This window comes from Megalobrama amblycephala, linkage group LG1 (genome assembly GCF_018812025.1).
Source record: "Megalobrama amblycephala isolate DHTTF-2021 linkage group LG1, ASM1881202v1, whole genome shotgun sequence".
Lineage (NCBI taxonomy): Eukaryota > Metazoa > Chordata > Actinopteri > Cypriniformes > Xenocyprididae > Megalobrama > Megalobrama amblycephala.
The window spans coordinates 9,494,647-9,514,290 of NC_063044.1; the positions used below are offsets into that span (position 1 = coordinate 9,494,647).

General features: G+C 41.3%; 2 protein-coding genes across 9 annotated transcripts in view; both read left to right on the forward strand.

The window, feature by feature from the left end:
• LOC125242842 (NACHT, LRR and PYD domains-containing protein 12-like) overlaps positions 1–6,872 on the forward strand; it is a 58,086-nt gene extending 51,214 nt beyond the window's left edge. For all 8 annotated transcript variants that reach the window (XM_048151840.1, XM_048151890.1, XM_048151901.1 and 5 more), the window contains one exon: positions 4,366–6,872. In XM_048151840.1, coding sequence (XP_048007797.1) covers positions 4,366–4,901 — 536 coding nt within the window. In that variant the 3' untranslated portion in view covers positions 4,902–6,872. The remainder of the gene's footprint in view (positions 1–4,365) is intronic.
• Positions 1–19,644, forward strand: part of LOC125280859 (gastrula zinc finger protein XlCGF57.1-like) — a 1,316,469-nt gene that overhangs the window by 902,303 nt on the left and 394,522 nt on the right. The gene's annotated exons all lie outside the window — the stretch shown is intronic.

The following is a 19,644-nucleotide window of genomic DNA, read 5'->3' on the forward strand; positions in this document are numbered from 1 at the left end:
ACGTGTGATGATGGTGATGTAGAGCAAACCTGTTGGTGGTGGCATTGGACTCGGGCAGTGTCTCTTCGGACCAGACAATGGGATTAACAAAGAGCTTCTTGGACAGAATTGGTTCAGGAGTTTCAGAGCTTTCTTCAGGACCGTGGATACGGGATAAGGCATCAGCCTTTACATTCTTGGACCCAGGGTGATAGGAGATGGTAAAATTGAAACAAGTGAAAAACATGGCCCATCGTGCTTGGCATGGGTTTAGTAGTTTTGCATCTCGAAGATATTCCAGGTTCTTGTGGTCAGTTAGAACAACAAACGGATGTTTAACTCCTTCAAGCCAATGCCTCCACTCCTCAAGGGCCAGCTTGATGGCGAGAAGCTCCCTGTTGCCGATGTCCTAGTTGATCTCCGCCGGGTTGAGTTTGCGGGAGAAGACACATGGGTGAAGTCTACTTGGGTTCCCCTCCTGCTGCGACAGGACCGCTCCCACTCCGGTGGTTGAGGCGTCGACCTCCACGATGAAGGGCTTCTCAGGATCGGGATATACCAGGAGGGGAGCGGTGGTAAAGGCTTCTTTCAGGGTCTCGAAGGCTTGAGTAGCGGCTGGGTTCCAGGACAGAGATTTGGGGTTATTGCGTGGGAAGTTGGTGAGTGGAGTGGAAATGATACTGTAACCTTGAATGAATCGTCGATAGAAATTTGCGAATCTTTGGAGCACTTTGATGGTCGTGGGAATTGGCCAGTCCTTGATTGAAGCCACCTTCCTCTCGTTCATCCGGATGCCACTGCTATCGATGTAATACCCAAGGAACTGCACTCAGGGCTGGTGGAAGGTACACTTCTCTGCTTTGAGGAACAGGTGGAATTCCCTCAGGCGTTTCAGGACCTCCGCAACGTGGTGGTGATGGATGGCCATGCTCCGGGAGTAAATCAAGATGTCATCGATGTAAACCAGGACAGACTTGTGAAGGAACTCCCGGAGCACCTCATGGATGAAATCCTGGAATACAGAGGGGACGTTGACAAGTCCATACGGCATGACAAGTTATTCATAATGGCCAGTAGGGGTCATGAATGCGTTCTTCCACTTGTCCCCCTCACGTATCTGGATGAGGTTGTACGCGCTGCGGAGGTCTAACTTGGTGAAGACAGTGGCACCTCGGAGATGTTCTAGCGCAGATGAGGACGAGAGGAAGTGGGTAACGTAACTTCACAGTGATTTTATTGAGTGCTCTGTAATCAGTGCAGGTCTGCAAGCCTCCATCCTTTTTTGCCATGAAGAAGAAAAAGAGCAGCAGGGGAAGTAGAAGGGTGGATGTAACCTTGTGACAGAGCCTCTTGGATGTATTCCTCCATGGTCTTCTCCTCCGGGATGGACAGTGAATATATCTTTCCGCGGGGCACTGGGTCACCCAGAAGCAGATCAATAGCACAGTCCCATGGCCGGTGTGGAGGCAGCGTGGAGGCTTAACACGGGGGAATATCCACTGAGCGTTTCTCGATAGGGCTTTCAATGAACGTGGCAAAAACTGACAAATCTTCGGAACGTGGACATGTTGGAACTGGAAACTCAGAGAAACAATTCAGAAAGCAGTTGTCGCTCCACTTCAGGATTTCTCCAGTCTTCCAAGAAATAACTGGGTTATGCTGCTCCAACCACGGCACCCTAGGATCACGTCAGCGGTGGATTCCTCCAGAACCAGCAGATGGAGTTGCTCCACATAGAGGATGACGACTTGAATCTGGATCGGGCTGGTGCTGAAGCACACTTGTTTTCGACTGAGGGGCCTTCCAGTTACCAAGTGGATCTGGTAAGTCGACGGCGTTGCTGTGGTCTTGAGCTTGAGCTGATGGCAGAGGGCGCCGGAGATGAAGTTGCAGATGATCCAGAATCGAGGAGGGCACTGACTGGATAAGATACACCGGCAGCAGTAAGGTTTACAACAGTGGTGAGTGGTTTCATCTTATTTATAGAGGGAATAATCACACTCACCATGGATGAGTGGGGCATTCAGAGATGTAATGCCCAGACAGTCCACAATAGAGACACAGGTTCTGGGTCAGCCGTCTCTGCCGCTCAGTCATAGACAGACGAGTATTTTCCTCTTGCATGGGTTTGCTGGCTGGTTCTGGGGAGCTGATGGATTCTGGTCGGCAGAGTAATGATGGAAATAACGGCTGGCCCTGGTGCTCTTCAAGACACGACTGCATACGAGTGGCGAAGCGAATGGAGAGTTGGATAAAACATTCAAGTCCGATGGAATCCTCGTATGCAGCGAGATGCAACCGCATGCATGGATCCAATCCCTGACGATACGTGGTTATGAGGGACTGTTCATTCCATCCGCTAGCGGCAGCGAGGGTTTCTGAATCGAAGAGCATATTCGTTAATAGTCATTGATCCTTGTTTCAACTGATGTAATTGCTCACCGATTGAAGAATCCCAGGCAGGTCTTCCGAAAACTTCTTTGAAGTGAGTGATGAAACTGGAGAGAGACTGTGTTATGGGATTTTTCTGGGACCAAAGAGGTTCAGCCCAGCGAAGCAACCTTGCCATCTAACTGAGAAATTATGAACGCTACCTTAGCGTGGTCATTGGGGTACAGGTGCCGGTTGCATCTCCAGGACCAGCAAACATTGCAGGAGGAATCCGTTGCAATCCTCCACCGAACCAGAGAAGGGCGCCGGTTTAGCCATTGGACTGGTGACGGTGGGTGGTAAGGAAGAGGCGGCGGTGGATGCAGAAGTGCTCACTGGTGAAGATGCGGGTGGATTAGTGGAGAGTGCATACGTCCACAAGCTCTTGAAATGGATCCGGGGTGCTCATACTGGTGTTCAACGGTAGTGGTCCAGTCTTTTGTTACAATACAGAAGGGGACAGGGACACAGGAATGCAGGTAATATAGTTTATTGAACAACCAGGAGCATATACGGAGTGCAGGTGAGTGAAGGCAGATATGACAGGTGGCAGATACGGATACTGGATTGATACTTGTCTTTTCTCTTGCAGATAACACAGGCAGATGACGGGCTGGAGCTGAGAAGACACTGAGGAACTCACATGAGATGAGGAACAACGATTGAGACTTGGGAACACGTTGGAGACAGGTAAGTATCTTGGAAGGAGTCATTGAGATAAGCATACAGGAAGGCCATGTGCAAACGAATCATGATTCGTGACATGGTAATAATATGTGACATGGTAATAATTTTACATTCATTAAATTCTGCTTTATATTTATATATAAACCAATACCAGTAAACATTTCTTTACCAATTTCAATACCATAGTAAAATTGTAACTAATTGTAATTTTATTTTAATAGCTTTTTAAATGTAACTATTTGAAAATAAAAATATTAAATAAGTGAAGTTTTTATTATTGCTGTTAATAATAATTATAAGTTAATAATGCATTAAAACATTAGCATGTATTCTTCAAATATTGTTCAATGAAGTAAACATTGATCAAGATCAAATGAAAAGTTAGTAATAAATGAGAAAGAAACAGAACAAGTGTCAGGTCTGTTTTAAACTTTAAGTCTTAATGCACAGATCTGTTCATATCAGATTGTTGTTGTCCGTCCGTTGCTCTGCTTATGATCACAATGTCAATCATCACAGTTTCAGATTTAGTTCAATACGGCTGTAACTCCTGAAACTGTGTGAACTTAGCAGCATGAACAATAAAACTGTCACTCAAATTATGAATGTGTTTCTTTATAATCGATGAATGTGATTTGCCTTCAGTTCAGCCGCAGCACAAACTCACTGACTGAGTGAAAACTGCTGTTACGATCATCAAATCTGTCTCTCGATCTCTTATTGACATCATGTTCACACTGTTGGTTATAGAGAAACCATTGGAGAGTGCAGAGCTCACGCTGAACAAACTCTGGAGGATTGAGTTGATTCTGACTAAACTGTTGTGTTCACATGATCAACAAACATGTCTGTGATTGGCTACAGTGATCAACACTGCAGAAACACACAGTAAACATAAACCGTTGAGGCTCTTCACACACACACAAACACACACAGGATCGTCTGAAAGCAGGAATGAGCCGAGCCGCTACTGCAGAAAGCCTGCTATCATTACGCCTTCACATTGAAGTGTCGCTTTGGTACTTTTGACAACACTAGTCTGCTCTGTTTCAGGCCTGACAGCTTTTTCACACAGTTTTGTTTAGGGCTCCAGAAGTCTAGGACCGGCACTGCTAGTGAGGTCTGAATCTCTAGTCTCTGTTCAACAGCTTTCACCGGATTAGAGAGGACATTTGTGAATCTGGAGGACATCTTGTCAAAGCTGTAAACACACACACACACACATCTTCACTGTTGTTGTTCTTGATGTTTCTCTCTTCTTGTGTTCAGATGCCGGTGATCTCACACTGGATCCAAACACAGCACATCCTCAACTTGTTCTGTCTGATGGGAACAGGAAGGTGAAGTGTGTGGAAGAGCATCAGCCGTATCCTGATCATGCAGAGAGATTTGATGAGTGTGAGCAAGTTCTGTGTAGAGAGAGACTGAATGGACGCTGTTACTGGGAGGCTGAATGGAGCGGAGATGATGTTGATATATCAGTGACATATGAAGGAATCAGCAGGAAAGGAGAGAGAGATGACTGTGTGTTTGGGTGGAATGACAAATCCTGGAGTCTGTACTGCTCTGATAGAGGATTCACTGTCTGGCACAATAATAACAGGACTGATATACCTACTGTCAGTTCATCCTCTCATAGAGTAGGAGTGTATGTGGATGTGTCGGCCGGCACTCTGTCCTTCTACAGCGTCTCTGACACACACACACTCACACGCTTACACACACTCAACACCACATTCACTGAACCCCTCTGTGCTGGATTTAAGGTTGATTCCTCATTGTCTCTGTGTGATATTAAAGGATAGAGAGACACTCTGTAAATCCTCTTTCTGATCTTCACACACACTCATCAAATCTCACTTCATTACATTTGTATTCATTCATTTTTAATTCATGTTACCTTTCAAAAGGGAACTACCTGATGCTGTCTCTCAGGTGTTAGGCCCTTATCTTTGCGTAGATAAGTTATGCAGGTATTTGCTAGGCCCCACTTCCTAGAACTTTCATGCTAAAGGAAATGAATTTCCTCTGAGCCACTTGATATCTGTATTTATCAAGTTTGAGTTGACGATGCTAGTTTTTTAGCTTTTCGTCCTCTAAGGCTTAGAACAGATTGGAGAATCTGTATGAGAGTGTTTTTCCTTTTAAACAGCAGTTGGTATCTATTTAAGCTCCCTGGTGATCTTGTTAGCAGCTATATTGCATATAACTCGGATTGTAGGCTTTATGACATTTAGCCTCCTAGTTAGCAGTTGTTTTCTACAATGCTGTTTAACTGATCATAGTTTGCTCACATATTTACACTGCCACAGGCCCTGCCATGTGTCTGTTTGAGGTAGTAGGCCTTATAGCCTCCCTTAGACCATGTTGGCTTTGTTTGGTTCCCTTTAGTCACATGTTTAGGGTACATTGCCTGTTGGAATGTGTAGCCTAGCACAGGTTGCAGTTAGCTTCCCATAGTTATGTTGGGTTAGAGCTGGTTCCCTGTAGCTTGGTCTCCTTTTAAATTCACGAGCTGGAGCCACGTGTCATTGAATCGGCAGGCCCCTTCAGGCCTCCTTTTTAGTCCACACGTTGGCACGGTTGGTGTTTTTAATTTGCAAACAGGCTGAACGCCACTTGTTGCTGGAATGGTAGGCCCCTCAAGGCCTCCTTTCTTAGTCGACTTGTTGGTAGGATGCCTGGGAAACCATGCCACCATCAGCCACGCCCCATCGCCGATGGATAGGCCCTAAACAGGCCTGTTCTTGATGTTTGGCAGCGTTTCATGTATTCCCTCTTTGGAAATTTCTAATACATGGCCTCTTGAGTTCAGTATTCAGTATTTTGAGTGGCTGGCCCCTTAGGTTGGTTATGCTAGTGAAACCTTACTGAGGTTTGGTTTTATCTACATCTGCCTCCCTGAGTCTGATTCCTACTCTAGTTGAGCTAAGAGCCACCTAGTGCCTAGGGTGGATATATTGTGCTCCTAGAAACGGCCACTAGTCTTACACCATGTGTCTTAGAGGTTGTTAGGCCCTATGGGCCGCCTTTTTTGAACACACTGGTGTATGTTTGTGTATATTTCTCTTTGAGAATTCTGTATACATTTCTGGTTGGCCAGAGGCCCAAATGATAAATCCAACCTCCTTTGCTCAGTTTGTTTATCGTTTTTGGTGCCTAAACACTGCCACGAGCTGATGCCACGTGTCTGAGGTTATAGGCCCTTGCAGGCCTTCCTTAATACGTGTTGGCATGCATTGTACTCCTCTTGCTTTAAAGAGTAAAAAGGTGCTTTTACTGAGTACACTGCTCGTTGGATTGTATCAGGTAAGGTGAACTACCTCAAAAGGCCACGCCCCACCCCGACAGATAGGCCCTAATCAGGCCTGTTCACGTTGGGTGGCAGCATTCTATGTATTTCTTCTGAGGAAGTCTTTAATACATGGCTTTTTTGTGGTCTGGTTATGGCAGCCACTTGCTGATGCCATATGCTTACTAGGTAGGCCTACTTTGGCCTCCGGTGCAACATATGGAGTTCAGTCATGTACTCCTCTTGCTATGAGAGTAACAAGGTGCTTTTACTGAGTATTTTGAGTGGCTAGCCTCTCAGGTGGAGTGTGGTAGTGAAACCTTACTGAGGTTCGGTTTAACCTACATTTGCCTCCCTGAACACTTGATGGCTGCTCTGTTAAGTCTTCGTCGTCAGCTAGGAACCTGGGTGTGCTCTTTGATACCAATCTTTCATTTGAAGGCCATGTTACTAGCATCTGTAAAACTGCATTCTTCCATCTGAAAAATATATCTAAACTACGACATATGCTCTCAATGAAAAATGCTAGACTACTGTAACGCTCTACTGGGTGGTTGTTCTGCTTGCTTGATAAATAAACTACAGCTCGTACAAAATGCAGCAGCTAGAGTTCTTACTAGAACTAGGAAGTATGACCATATTAGCCCAGTTCTGTCATCACTGCATTGGCTTCCTGTTAAACATCGTATAGATTTTAAAATCTTGCTAATTACTTACAAAGCATTAAATGGTTTAGCTCCCCAGTACCTAAGTGAGCTCTTAATACATTATAGTCCTTCACGTTTATTGCGATCTCAGAATTCAGGCCAGCTGATAATACCTAGAATATCAAAATCAACTGCAGGCGGTAGATCCTTCTCCTTTTTGGCACCTAAACTCTGGAACAATCTTCCTAGCATTGTTCGGGAAGCAGACACACTCTGTCAGTTTAAATCTAGACTAAAAACACATCTCTTTAACCTGGCATACACATAACACATTATCAATTTATATTTTCAAATCCGTTAAAGGATTATTAGGCTGCATAGATTAGGTCAGCCGGAACCGGGAACACTTCCTATAACACCAGATGTACTCGTTACATCAGAAAAAGAATGGCATCTACGCTAATATTAGTCTTTCTGTTTATCCTGAGGTTTACCGTAGTCAACCGGATCTGGGCCGTATCCAGCTGAGACCAAGGACCTGCGCCTTGACACGACCACAACGCAGCCCTGAAGTATCAGCAGAGATCGAGTCAACTAGATCATCCATTGTGAAGGCCTCATCAACACGACAGCCAGTGCCACAGTTCCTCAACAGACCGTCCATACCGGTGTGATGAATACGATCCTCAACCGGACATGACCACAACGCAGCCCTGAAGTATCAGCAGAGATCGAGTCAACTGGATCATCCATTGTGAAGGCCTCATCGACACGACAGTCAGTAGCACAGTTCCTCAACAGACCTTCCATACCGGCGTGATGAATACGATCCTCAACTGGATGGAACTGAAATAAATACTTTGATTGTTGCAATCCTATCAGACTTATGATAGCAACCTGATTGTAACAAAGCACTGTTCGCCAGAGGAGAACTGGCCCCCCGACTAAGCCTGGTTTCTCCCAAGGTTTTTTTTTCTCCATTTTAACACCTATTTGCCACTTGTTTGCCACCTGATGTCACCTGATGGAGTTTGGGTTCCTTGCCGCTGTCGCCTTTGGCTTGCTTAGTTGGGGACACTTGACATTTGATATTCAATAGTATTCTTGACATTTATTCAACAGTGCTTCTGATCTGCCTGCATTATTATTAAGAGCTGCTGTGCAGCCAAATTATGTACCAGTTATCAATGTAAAGCTGCTTTGACACAATCTGCATTGTAAAAAGCACTATATAAATAAAGGTGACTTGACTTGACTTGACTGAGTCTTATTTCTACTCTAGTTGAGCTAAGAGCCACCTAGAGCCTAGGGTTCCTAGAAACGGCCACGAGACTTACGCCGTGTGTCCTAGAGGTTGCTAGGCCTACGGGCTGCCTTTTTGAACACACTGGAGTATGTTTGGGTGTATTTCTCTTTGAGAATTATTTCTATACACTTTCGCTGGCCAGGGGCCCAAGTGGTAGATCCAACCTCCTCTTTGGCGGGTTGTTTACTGTGCTTGGGACCTAAACACTGCCACGAGCTGATGCCACGTGTCTGTTGAGGTTATAGGGCCCTCCAGGCCTTCCTTAATACGTGTTGGTGTACGCTGTACTCCTCTTGCTTTAACCCTCAGGGGTCTGAGGATTTTTGGGACCCTGGAGAAGTTTTGACATGCCCTGACATTTGTGCTTTTTTCAGTTGTTCATAAACATATTAATGGAAAAAGTGTCATTACACTGTATTCAGCACAAACTAGGCTACAATAATATGTGAGGAACATGTATGTACATGTTTGTGTTTTTGAAGGGAATAACGTTTATGCGTGATTATTGAAAAAACAAAAAACTTAAGTCACTGAAATAAAGCCAAAAAATATATATTAAATCTTTGTTCACAAGACTTCTGGGTATTTGAGGTTGTAGAGTTTTTGCTTCAAAATGAGGTAAAAATTATGCTGCCTGCTTGTTCATATAAAACAATAGAGAGATTTAAATTTTCTAAAACATCTTTGGTCAAGAAACACAGTATGCATGGAGGCGTGAATCCTCATGTATAATGGGTGATTCTCACCTGAGAAGACAAAAGAATCACATAATAATGACCTGAAATGACTTGCATATTAATGAGGCCTTTCAGTCAGATAGGCTGTGAAAAAAACCTTTGTGATCATGATTCAAATCGCATCATGGTGTAAATCAAACATACAGAGAAAACAGCAATACTGTGAAATATTATTACAATTTAAAATAATGGTATTCTATTATATTCTTTAAAATATAATGTATTTCTGTGATGCAAAGTGTCTGAACAATTATGTTACCTCTATGGCATTTCATATAGGCTTTTAGCTTAAAAGCATGCACATTTGGAGAAATATGGATGGATTCTCATATGTTTGTCAATTTTCTATACAGAAGAGTAATATTTATTCAGGATTTATTGTCATTACTATGAGTGCTGGATACTGTTTTTTCAATTCATACTTGCAGCCGGAGGGCGCTCTGTACACCTTTAGTCCACAAATGCCTGAGCACTAAAGAAGAATAGGCAATCCAGGAACTAACCGAACTAACAGAGGACAGAGATCGCTAAATATGGCTATTCAAAACACTTTTCAAGACAATAAATACACGATTGAGATGATGTATGCATGTATTGACTCAGAATTTGCGTCTGAATAGCGCTCCCTCCGTGGGCGTGGGCGCATTAGCGGATAATGAGCTGAATCACGGATTTCTGACATGGCTCTCTTTTCATACAGATTACATAAACACAGAATGTTTGTTTTCATTTTGACTTACACGATTTAAAACCTGACATTTCAACGTTTTTTTAGACACAAGACTAATTTTTTTGTGATTAGTATTCACTAAGTTACAGTTCATTTTCTGAGAACTATCAGATTGGACTTCCTTCAGAGGGAGACGAGAGATCATGCATCATGATAGTTTTCTTTATTTTGCAAAAAGCACAACATTTTGTTTTTACTCTGAGTGTACACAAATAAAAGAAGATTCCACAGATTAAAATGGTGTATAACTCTTAATTGTATGTGCAACATTAACAGAGTATTTTGAGTCTCTTTCACACTGGTAAGAAAAAAAACGCGGTGGTATCGCCGGCGATACCCTCAGACCTCAGAGTGTTAAAGAGTAAAAGGTGCTTTTACTGAGTACACTGCTCATTGGATTGTGTTAGGTGGATTGTCATGTGGGCACTTTGCAGCCTCCTATGCTGCCGTTGAAGTTGTCTGTCTACCCCAGCAAAGACAGACGTTCAGGGTGGCCCTTCCAGGCCACTTTCTGAATATACTTCTATTTCACATATAGCTACTATCATGCTGTAGGCCCCTCTTTGGCCTCCATGAGTATGTGCCCATTGCATGGTCTACCAGTTAGGTGAGCTTTGTACTTCCCTTTCAGGGTTGTGTTTGTAATAGTGCTTAGATCCCTAAGCTGATCATGGTGGTAGGCCTTAATCAGGCCTCCTCCTAAGATTCAGCCCCAGGCTGGTTTGTGCTCCCCTGTATCAGGGTTCTCTAGTGCACAGCCTCCTCAGTGCGTTAATTAAGCACTGGGTAGATCCTAGGATGAGCGGATTATCTCCCCTCAATATGAGGGTTCTTAGCACTCAGCTGAGTTCTGCTCTCCAGGATGCCCGTCTCTATGCGTGGGTTTTAGTTGGTTTCTGCTTCTTTGCAGTCACTCTTACTTACTATCTTCTTGAAGAATGCATTTTAGAGGCTCTGTATTCAGACAGGGTTGGCCAGAACTAAGTCTGTTCCTTCACAGTCGGCCTCCCTGGTGGCATTGGGGGTGACTTCGTTCCCCTCTAAGTGTCTGGCCGAGGTTCCCTTTGGTTCCTTGGCCACATTCCCTTAAAGGGACAACTTTCTCTTCGGAAAAGCTGGTTCCAGGCGCCTTAGCAGCTTCTGTAGGCCCTCTGAGGAAGGCCTTCTTGAAGTTCAGCTTGGGCTGTTGGCCAAAGGGAATGCTGTCACTGACAGCCTGGTATGACCCGAGGGGGAGTTGCCAAGCAGTTCTCTAACTGCTCTGGAGCCTTTGTCTCAGCCATATTTCTTGGCAGGCACTCTCCTCAAGCATGGCGGTGTGGGTATATCGTTCCCCAAAGCATTTACTGCAAACGCAGAGTGGAGTTCCCTTTCGAAAGGGAAAACTTTGCAAACTCTGCGTTTGCAGTAAACGCTTTGGGGAACGTCACGTGACCCAGGTGTCCGAAAGTCAACTATCAACAACTCCAATCCTATTGGCCGGCGACAGCCTATGACGTAATACGGCGCGACCCAGAAGTATAAAGGAGCGCCTGGAGAAACAGTCAGCATCTATCATCTTGAGGGACTGTTCTGCAGGCAGGCAACCCGAAGCATGGCAAGGAAACGCAGAGTCTCGTTCCCTGTTCTCAGGGAACCATGGTTACATACGTAACCTGAGACGTTTTCTTTTAATGTCATCTCTTAAGCCCCGCACATTTAAAGAAACAATGTTCAGCTGGTTGAACTCGAATTTGTCCATTAACAAATAAAAGTATAATAAAAATTAAGGGAAAAAGAAAGAAAAGGAAAATGACAACTACAGTGTGTATTGAACACCTAACTGGAAGTTATGTAACGCTGTTTCCTTTAAGAAGGATCAGGGAATCAGTAGAATAAGGTCGAACGCCCTTTGAAGAATGTCAATAATTCGAACTGGGCAAACTTGTGCAGAAAAAAGTAAATCGAACCTGACACGCGGTTAGAAATTTGTGGTCAGTTTACGGATGCAGTGCTGAATTGGCAGCGATTCTCTTGTTATTGATAACAGCAAATGGACTGCTGAAACCGGCCTTCTTTCCTTCCTTTCGTGCCGCCAGGACAAGGGGCCAAAGTTTGTTCCGACTTTCAATGTACGCTTTGGATAGGGACTCCTTGACGTAGAGAGCGTTCTCTCTGAGGTAAATAGAATTCTTAGCCTCCATCCAAATGATGTCGCGGTGCCTCCGTGGCGAGCCATCTGGCTGTTGTTTGCCTACACGATGGACCACATCCACAGCCTCCTCCAGCTTGTCTTTGATTCGCGGGACCACTCTTGCCAAATGATTTATGGTGATCGTTCGGACATTTTCTTCCTCACGTTCTTTCACTCCGAGCAATTTCAAACACCATCTACGGCTGTACCTTTCTAGCTCTTCCACTCTGGACTTGAGAGACACATTCTCTTGTTGCATATGTTGTATCGAAGCTTCGGCCTTACCGATCTTTTCGCCATGAGTGGCAACATCTGAAAGGAGTCGATTGACGGTGTCTGACAAAGAATTTACAGCAGCAGTTGTGATCTCAATGGAGCTCTCGATGTGAGTTATCTTTTGAAAAACCGCGTCTTGCTTGGAATTCAGGGACTGAATAGCATCGAATATCTCAGTAAGCGATACAACACTATCAGACTTTTTCTGGGTGTAGCAAGACATGCGTCGAAATCCTTTTCAAACTTATCTTGTGATCTAAGGGAGGCTTCTCCGGATTCAGGCACGGAGACATCCATGGTTTGTTCAAGAGATTCACAAGACATCAGACTGTCCAAGTTCCACGAGGCACGCAAGTTCCTATTAGTTCGTTTTTTGCCCATTAAACTTACAGGCGGGTTCCAGCTTTTGTTTTACAGTTTTTAGCAAGTAAAATCATCCGCCATAGGAGCGTAACGACCCGTTGACCAAAACAAATTCCTTCTCAATCAGAACAGGTGCGCATAACAGGTCTACTCAGCAAGACGCCATCTTGGCCCCCCTTTTTCCAAGAAGTCCTCGCTGCAGCCTGTAGCACGATGACGTAGCTGAATCAGATCCAATACGTACTGGACGTTGTCACGTGCATGCGCGGTGGTGTTTTTTGGTTAAGTCATAGATGCATGCGCACTACCGAACTCTATATTGTATTAAGATGATGTTCTAACCTCTATAGTAGTAGTACTGATGAATAGTAATAAGTAATTATTTACATTTTTTTTTTAAAGATCTATATTGTTTAGTTTCTCTACACACATGCAAAATAGTTTATTTTAAATCACACAATTTTAGAGTTTTTAAACCTAAATTTGATGGATTAATAGCATAATGTCACCGCAAGTAGTTTTTTTTAACCCTTGTGCATCAAAAAAAAAGTTTTTATGTAGTGTCAGATTAGGTCCATAGTCACACTTAGGTCCATAATGGACAAAAATGTCCATGCCAAAAAACTGTCATAGAAATATTATATATTAATATTTTTTGCCACTTTCACTGACTTTTTTTTTTTATCAGCATCTCTTCTATTCATAATTACCAAACATTCATTAATTTTCAGAATTTTAACGCTTTACAAATCGGTTTCTTTACATCCTCAGCTTCTAATGCACCTGTGTGCTCACTGTCAGTGGGCAACACTAGCTTCAGAGCTTCCTCTGCTGAGTAACGTCTCTTCAAAAAATGAAATGCTCAACCCCTCAAGCACCACAAATTTATAGGTTTAGCTGTGAGAACACCTGTGTGAACTCAAACTTTGTATAAAATCTACCAGACTAAACAATCAGCATTTTCTTGTGGTGAAAACTAAAACAATGTGTTAAGGGGCTTCTGAACTTCTACTTCAAATTCAAGCACACCTTTTATCTCCGTAAAAAAACAATAACAAGTGAAAAAGTGCAATCAAGGGTTAAGATGCATGTTTGGGTGAAAAAGAAAAACCTAGAATGAATGCCTATTTGCAAATATTGTATCATTTTATAGTCAAATGGCCCTGGATTAAAAAATTTCAGTTTTAATGGGTTTCAATGTGGACATTTTTGTCCTCAAGGTCCTGAGTGTGAGTATTTTTTGTACGGAGGGTAAAATTGATTTTTTTAAGGAAATGAGGGTAAAATATTAAAATTCCAATAAAAATAAACACCTGAGCCAAAATTCATGTAGTTGGCATTAACAAAGGCACACTTATAATAAAAAACAAAACTGAAATGGACAAAAATGTTCATAAGGTTGCACAAGTTAATGCGTGTATATAGAACATTTTAAAATAAAAGCCATTTTATTTTATTTAGGTCATATTTGCTGTTGAGTGGAAGCAAAAAAGAGTCAAGTAATTGTCTCTGTAATTTTAATCCTAAAAGGTACAATACAATAAAGTCTGTATTTACAACTTAAAATACCAGTACACATTGATGGGGATAATGCAAAAATATTAACAGCACCAAGAAAAAAAAACTTGTCATATATATATATATATATATATATATATATATATATAGTCTGGTTTTCAACAGTGATCTGTACATAAGATTCCTCTTAATTTGCTGTTCAGTGTCTGCAAGACATGCAAGTACATTTATTAAAAAAATAAAAATAAATAACCCCCCCCCTGAATTTAAGTTTAATATACAAACTGATCACAGCAGTCAGATCAAGCAGTTGTCACTCAAGTGACCATTTATATTTAGCTTTATAAATAGTTGTCCTTGGGGCTATAGTGATTTCCGTCACAGATGAAGCAGTCTGCTGAGCAGTAACCTTTAAACTCTTTGGTTGAGTGAAATGCACAAAGGATTCCTTTCCTTCCATCTCCAACATAGCCTGGTGGGAAGTCTTTAAGTAATTCCCCACAACAAAGGCAACTGTTCAGTTTATATGGCACTCGATACATCTCCTTGTAGTCACTGGAGTGTGCACTCCAGTTGACAACACCTATTGTAAGAAAGAGATTTAAAGCAATAAAAAGTTCTGAGCAAAGCTTAAAATGCAACTATCTACTGGTAAAAATCTAAAAAAATAAAATGAAAACTTAGTCAAGCCAGGCAAAATGAGCGTCTTTTCTGAATGATGCATCACAAACAACATCATGGAAAAGCCAGCACATCAGAGACAGTCTGAAGAAAGCCACATCTCCATCTTCTTTGACCACATTCATGAGGATATGTCTCAGGATCTCAGGTGGCATCTGCTGAAAAAAAAATTGGTTAATATTATTCAGTATAAAATACTAGTCAAATAATAGAATACATTTAAAATGTTAAAAATAACATTTGAAATAGGGAAAACTCCCACCTGACTTATGTAATCAGCTTCCACTTCCTTAGTTTACTGTGTGTATTAAGAGTGTGTCATTTTGGAGACTTCATATATTTCTTTGAAATAAGGCCCAAAGTGTAGAGTAACGGTGCTCGTTTTGTTTCTGTTCTTTATTTAAAGTGTATTTCATTATTTCATTTATTGTTTTCGAGTCAAGATGTGTGTGATCGTGACTAACGTTAGGGCTTAACAGCTAGTGACATTTCAAGTTCATAACAATAACTGTTGAGAAGGTTATTGGACATTCGTGGATTCATCGCATGCTGGACAGATCGTGTGGTTCATCGTGGGACGTGGATCTACTGGATTCATCGTGTGTCTGTGGACTGCTCGTGATGGGAAACGGCGTGTTCGTGGCGTACACAACATTGCTACAATTTCATCAGAGGGATGTAAGTGTGTTCATTGTCAAGACTGTTGAATGTGGATTACATTGAATTCGTCAGCTGTTAATGTGCACCAACGAGCTGGGCCCCAACGGCAACGAAACAGTATTTCGAGTGCGTCACTGACTGCGTGACTCCTAATATTGAACTGAACGAGCTTGTATATCGTGAGAAACAGGTTTTTGAAGTGTACAATTGAGGTTAAGAGAAGTATTGTTTCATTTTCTTTACTGATTTAAGTGATTTTGGAGAAAAACAGAGTGTTTAACTCTCTTAAAGGTTTTAAATTTGTTTTCTTAAAAGCAGATTGAGTACAGTGTTGGAAAGTATTAAAGGAAAAGGTTAGAAATACTACTTTAGAAAGCATGAAAGAGGGAAAAAAAACATTCTGAGACTGAAAAGGTGATTTATATATTTTATTTTTGAGAAAATAAGTAATTACATACCATTAGGTAAAATTTTTTGTTTATCTTACAAAGGGTAATATTTTTTTTCAGTTATTGTTTTTAAGGGGGGGGGGGGGATTATTATCATAATGTAAACAAATAAATGCCATTATATTAAAAAAGAAAAAACACTATCTAATCTGGTTCTGTTAAAATAGATGTGATTAGTAAATGCTAAATACAAACAATAGAAAGATTCATGACAAAGTCAATATGCCCAATGAGTATCTTACACACTGACCCTCCAAGTCATCTTTGGAATGGGGTTGCGAATCAGACGATGCTACATCTGCAGGACATTATAGTAAGTTTAGTCTTAGTATCATATCACATTGACAGTCTATTTGCAGCAGAATATGGTAATGTAGTTATAAACCCTTTATTTTAAAAGTTAAATGTTTATATAAATATTACATTAAAAAAATGCAATTAAGCAATAACTTATAAAACACTCTTTAAAATCCTCATGCAATTATTCAGGACAAACTAATAAAAAACTAACAAATGTCAAGAAATTCTTAAATTAAAACCAATAAAACCAAGTCCAGCAATTGAATAGTTTCTCCCATCAGTCTGATATAATTCATAAATCAAAAAGTAAACATTCAGAAATTGACAAGAATGCAGTTAAATGTTTTTTGTTTTTTTTTAATAAAATAATTAAAACCATTAAAATTGCTCATTGTCTTAATTTAAAAAAAAGATAATTTGGCACTGCATAATATATTTTAAAGTAAATAAATGTAGCCATTCAAGAGCAGTGTTGTGTGCGTGTTTTCTCTAATGTGATTAAATACATCATCAGCAGACAGGTGGGTAGCATAAAGTCACTTTTATATGTATAAGCGCTTTATACAATATGCTTGTGCTTGTGATATGCGTCGTGACTCATGTCCAGTTTTTCTTTTGAGCGCCGGTAAAGAGACAAATGACAGCACCAGGGCCTGAAATTAACACCCGACCACGCGCCAAATGCGGGTGAATTTTGCAATTGGCGGGTAATACTGTCAATCTACCTGCCACATTGGCGGGTAGCCAATGAGAATTGAGTGATTCATTAGTTGTTGTTTTTGCGTCTGTTGTTGTTTTTTTTTAACCTGGGCTGAAGTTAACAGGATGCTGAGGGAGACATGCCCTGACTTCCTGGACCTTGTGGATCTGGTGTTATGCATGCCTGCATCAACAGCAGACTGTGAGCGTGGGTTTAATGTAATGAAGATGGTGAAATCTGATTTGCGGTCCAGTCTCAAATGTGAGACACTGTCTGACCTGCTCTTTGTCCATCTGTCCTCCCCCTCAATCAAAGACTTTGACCCTAGCACAGCAGTTGAGATGTGGCATGCCAGCAGCATACGGTCAAGGAGACCAGACCTCATGGAAGATGCAGCTGCAGCAGAGGTGGAGGAAGAGGAGTGCATCTGCTCCTTTTTTGTGGACTCAGATTAGCAGCAGTCAGTATGACTATGACATATGAATATGTCTGTGTGACACAGCAAATCAATGAATTAAAAAGATAAAAAAAATTATAGTCTAAGAGTTATTATTACTTATAATGATTTCGTTAATAACTTGACAGCACTTAAATGTGTATTCTTATAAGTTAAAGAACAATGTTTGTGTGATTTCTATTTTTCACCTTTATGAGGCAAAAAAACAACAACAACAAAAAAAAAACTGGCTGGTAAAAAGTTACTGTGGCAGGTGGTCAAAAAAGTTAACTTCAGGCCCTGGTGTTATATATCATTAGCTAACATGTATATTGCATATCTATAAGCTAACACTGGTCTCTTACCAAGACACCTGCCCTGTTCTCCACTGGTTCTCCTCACACCACAGCTCAATTTGTCTCCCCTGACCGTTGTTCTGTCTAACGTTAATCCTCTGTTCCTGCTCTCTTGGCTTCATAGCAGGCTCATAATTGTATGGCTGTGGTCCGTCATTTGAGTGTCCATAAACATTTGCAATTTTGTCAGCGTCCAAACTGTTATTGTGATCCATTATTTTCCTATTGTTTTAATCTCCATGACTCCCTCCCATTACGTCACTTCCGGTTTGCGCATTTTTTCAGATGCGTAAGTAAAATTGTCTCACAAAAACATCTCCAGAAGCCACAATAGCGTATTTATAAGTTTATTTTGAGGAAATTCTAGTTCCTTCATTATTTTTCTATACATTGAGTCCTGGGGGCTATAACCTGCAATATGCACTTTAAATTTGACAGTCCTTACTGTCTGGCGCCCAAACGAAAAAGTAAAGTAATTTTGAGGTTAAAAGTGTACAGCCGAGTATTGCCACCATTACAAAATCAGCAAAGCACAGTAAATGTGCCCCTTTACAATGAAAAAAAAAGTTAGAAATTGCTTGTTTTACAAACAATTACAAAAAAATGGCAAGTAAAACATTGAATTAAACATGAAATTTTGAGGTAGAAGAAATGAAATAGTGTCTTCTTGAAAACGTACTCCAATATTTTTTATTTACAACTTATCATAAATAATAAATAATAACTTAACAGTGTGAATATTTACATGTATTTTGTTGCTCCCTATGTGTCATAATTCCTGTCACTTCCCGGACTCCAATTCCCATAATCCTCCCTGCAGGTCACCTGCGCACACTCCACACTAATCACTAATCACCACACCCAGCTGCAGCACATTAACCGGACTATAACAGACTCTCATTCACCACACATCATTGCGAAGTCTTGTTTCACCTTGTGTACAACCCTGAGCGTTATCATCCTGTATTGTCTGCCTGCCTGCCTGTCTGTCTGTTACCGATCCTGTCTGCCTCTCGTCTATGATTCTTTGCCGCCTACCTTTTGGACTGTTTATTGTTACCTGGACTGTGAGTGATATCTGCCTGCCTCGACTTCTGCCTGTACTGTGACCACGATTCTGCCTGTCTGCCCCTGTTTTGACCTGGCCTGTACGACTACACACTTATCTAATAAAAGCTGCATTTGGATTCGAACCTGTTTCCCACTTCGTTACACTATGCTTCTGATTGTGTGCTTAAGGAGGAAAAGGAGAATCACTTATTCTTGTTTTTATTCACACAGAGGTTTATATCTTCATTAGTCAAGGAGAGAGTGTGGATCGGTTTGTCTGACATTGAGAACGAGGGGATAATTCAATGCTGAATCGGTAAGTGCTAAAACACTTTATTTGTGCTTTATTTATGAGTTTTGCTTTTTTTCTTTTTTTTTAAAGTGAGACCACCACAGCTGAAGATACACCTGTTCTGCAACCTCTTAACATGAACTGCAAAAACAAATGCACCTCCTACAAATAAAACACTTTCCTGCACTTTCACTTCTGCTCACTGTTTCTTTTAGCACACTCTTGAAACTTGCTGTTGTGGTAACCGGGTACTGTTGGCTCTTAAATAATATTGCTTTCTGCCAAATTAATAAACATAAATATAATTATTCCTATCGCTTAGTTGCTAAATAAAACTTAGACACTGTTATAATTTGAATATGGGGTCCTAAGAAATGGAAATCTGATACATGTTATCCAGGTTTTGGAATAGAGGTGAACCAAATGATGAAAATGGAATTGAGGACTGTATTGAACAGATGCCTGAAAATCCCACCCTGAACAACAATTCACACACGGAAAAAAGGGATTTAAGATACTTTAAGTTTGTAATGACTCATCACTCTGGCTGGGATCCATTTGCATGCTTTATTAATGGAGAGT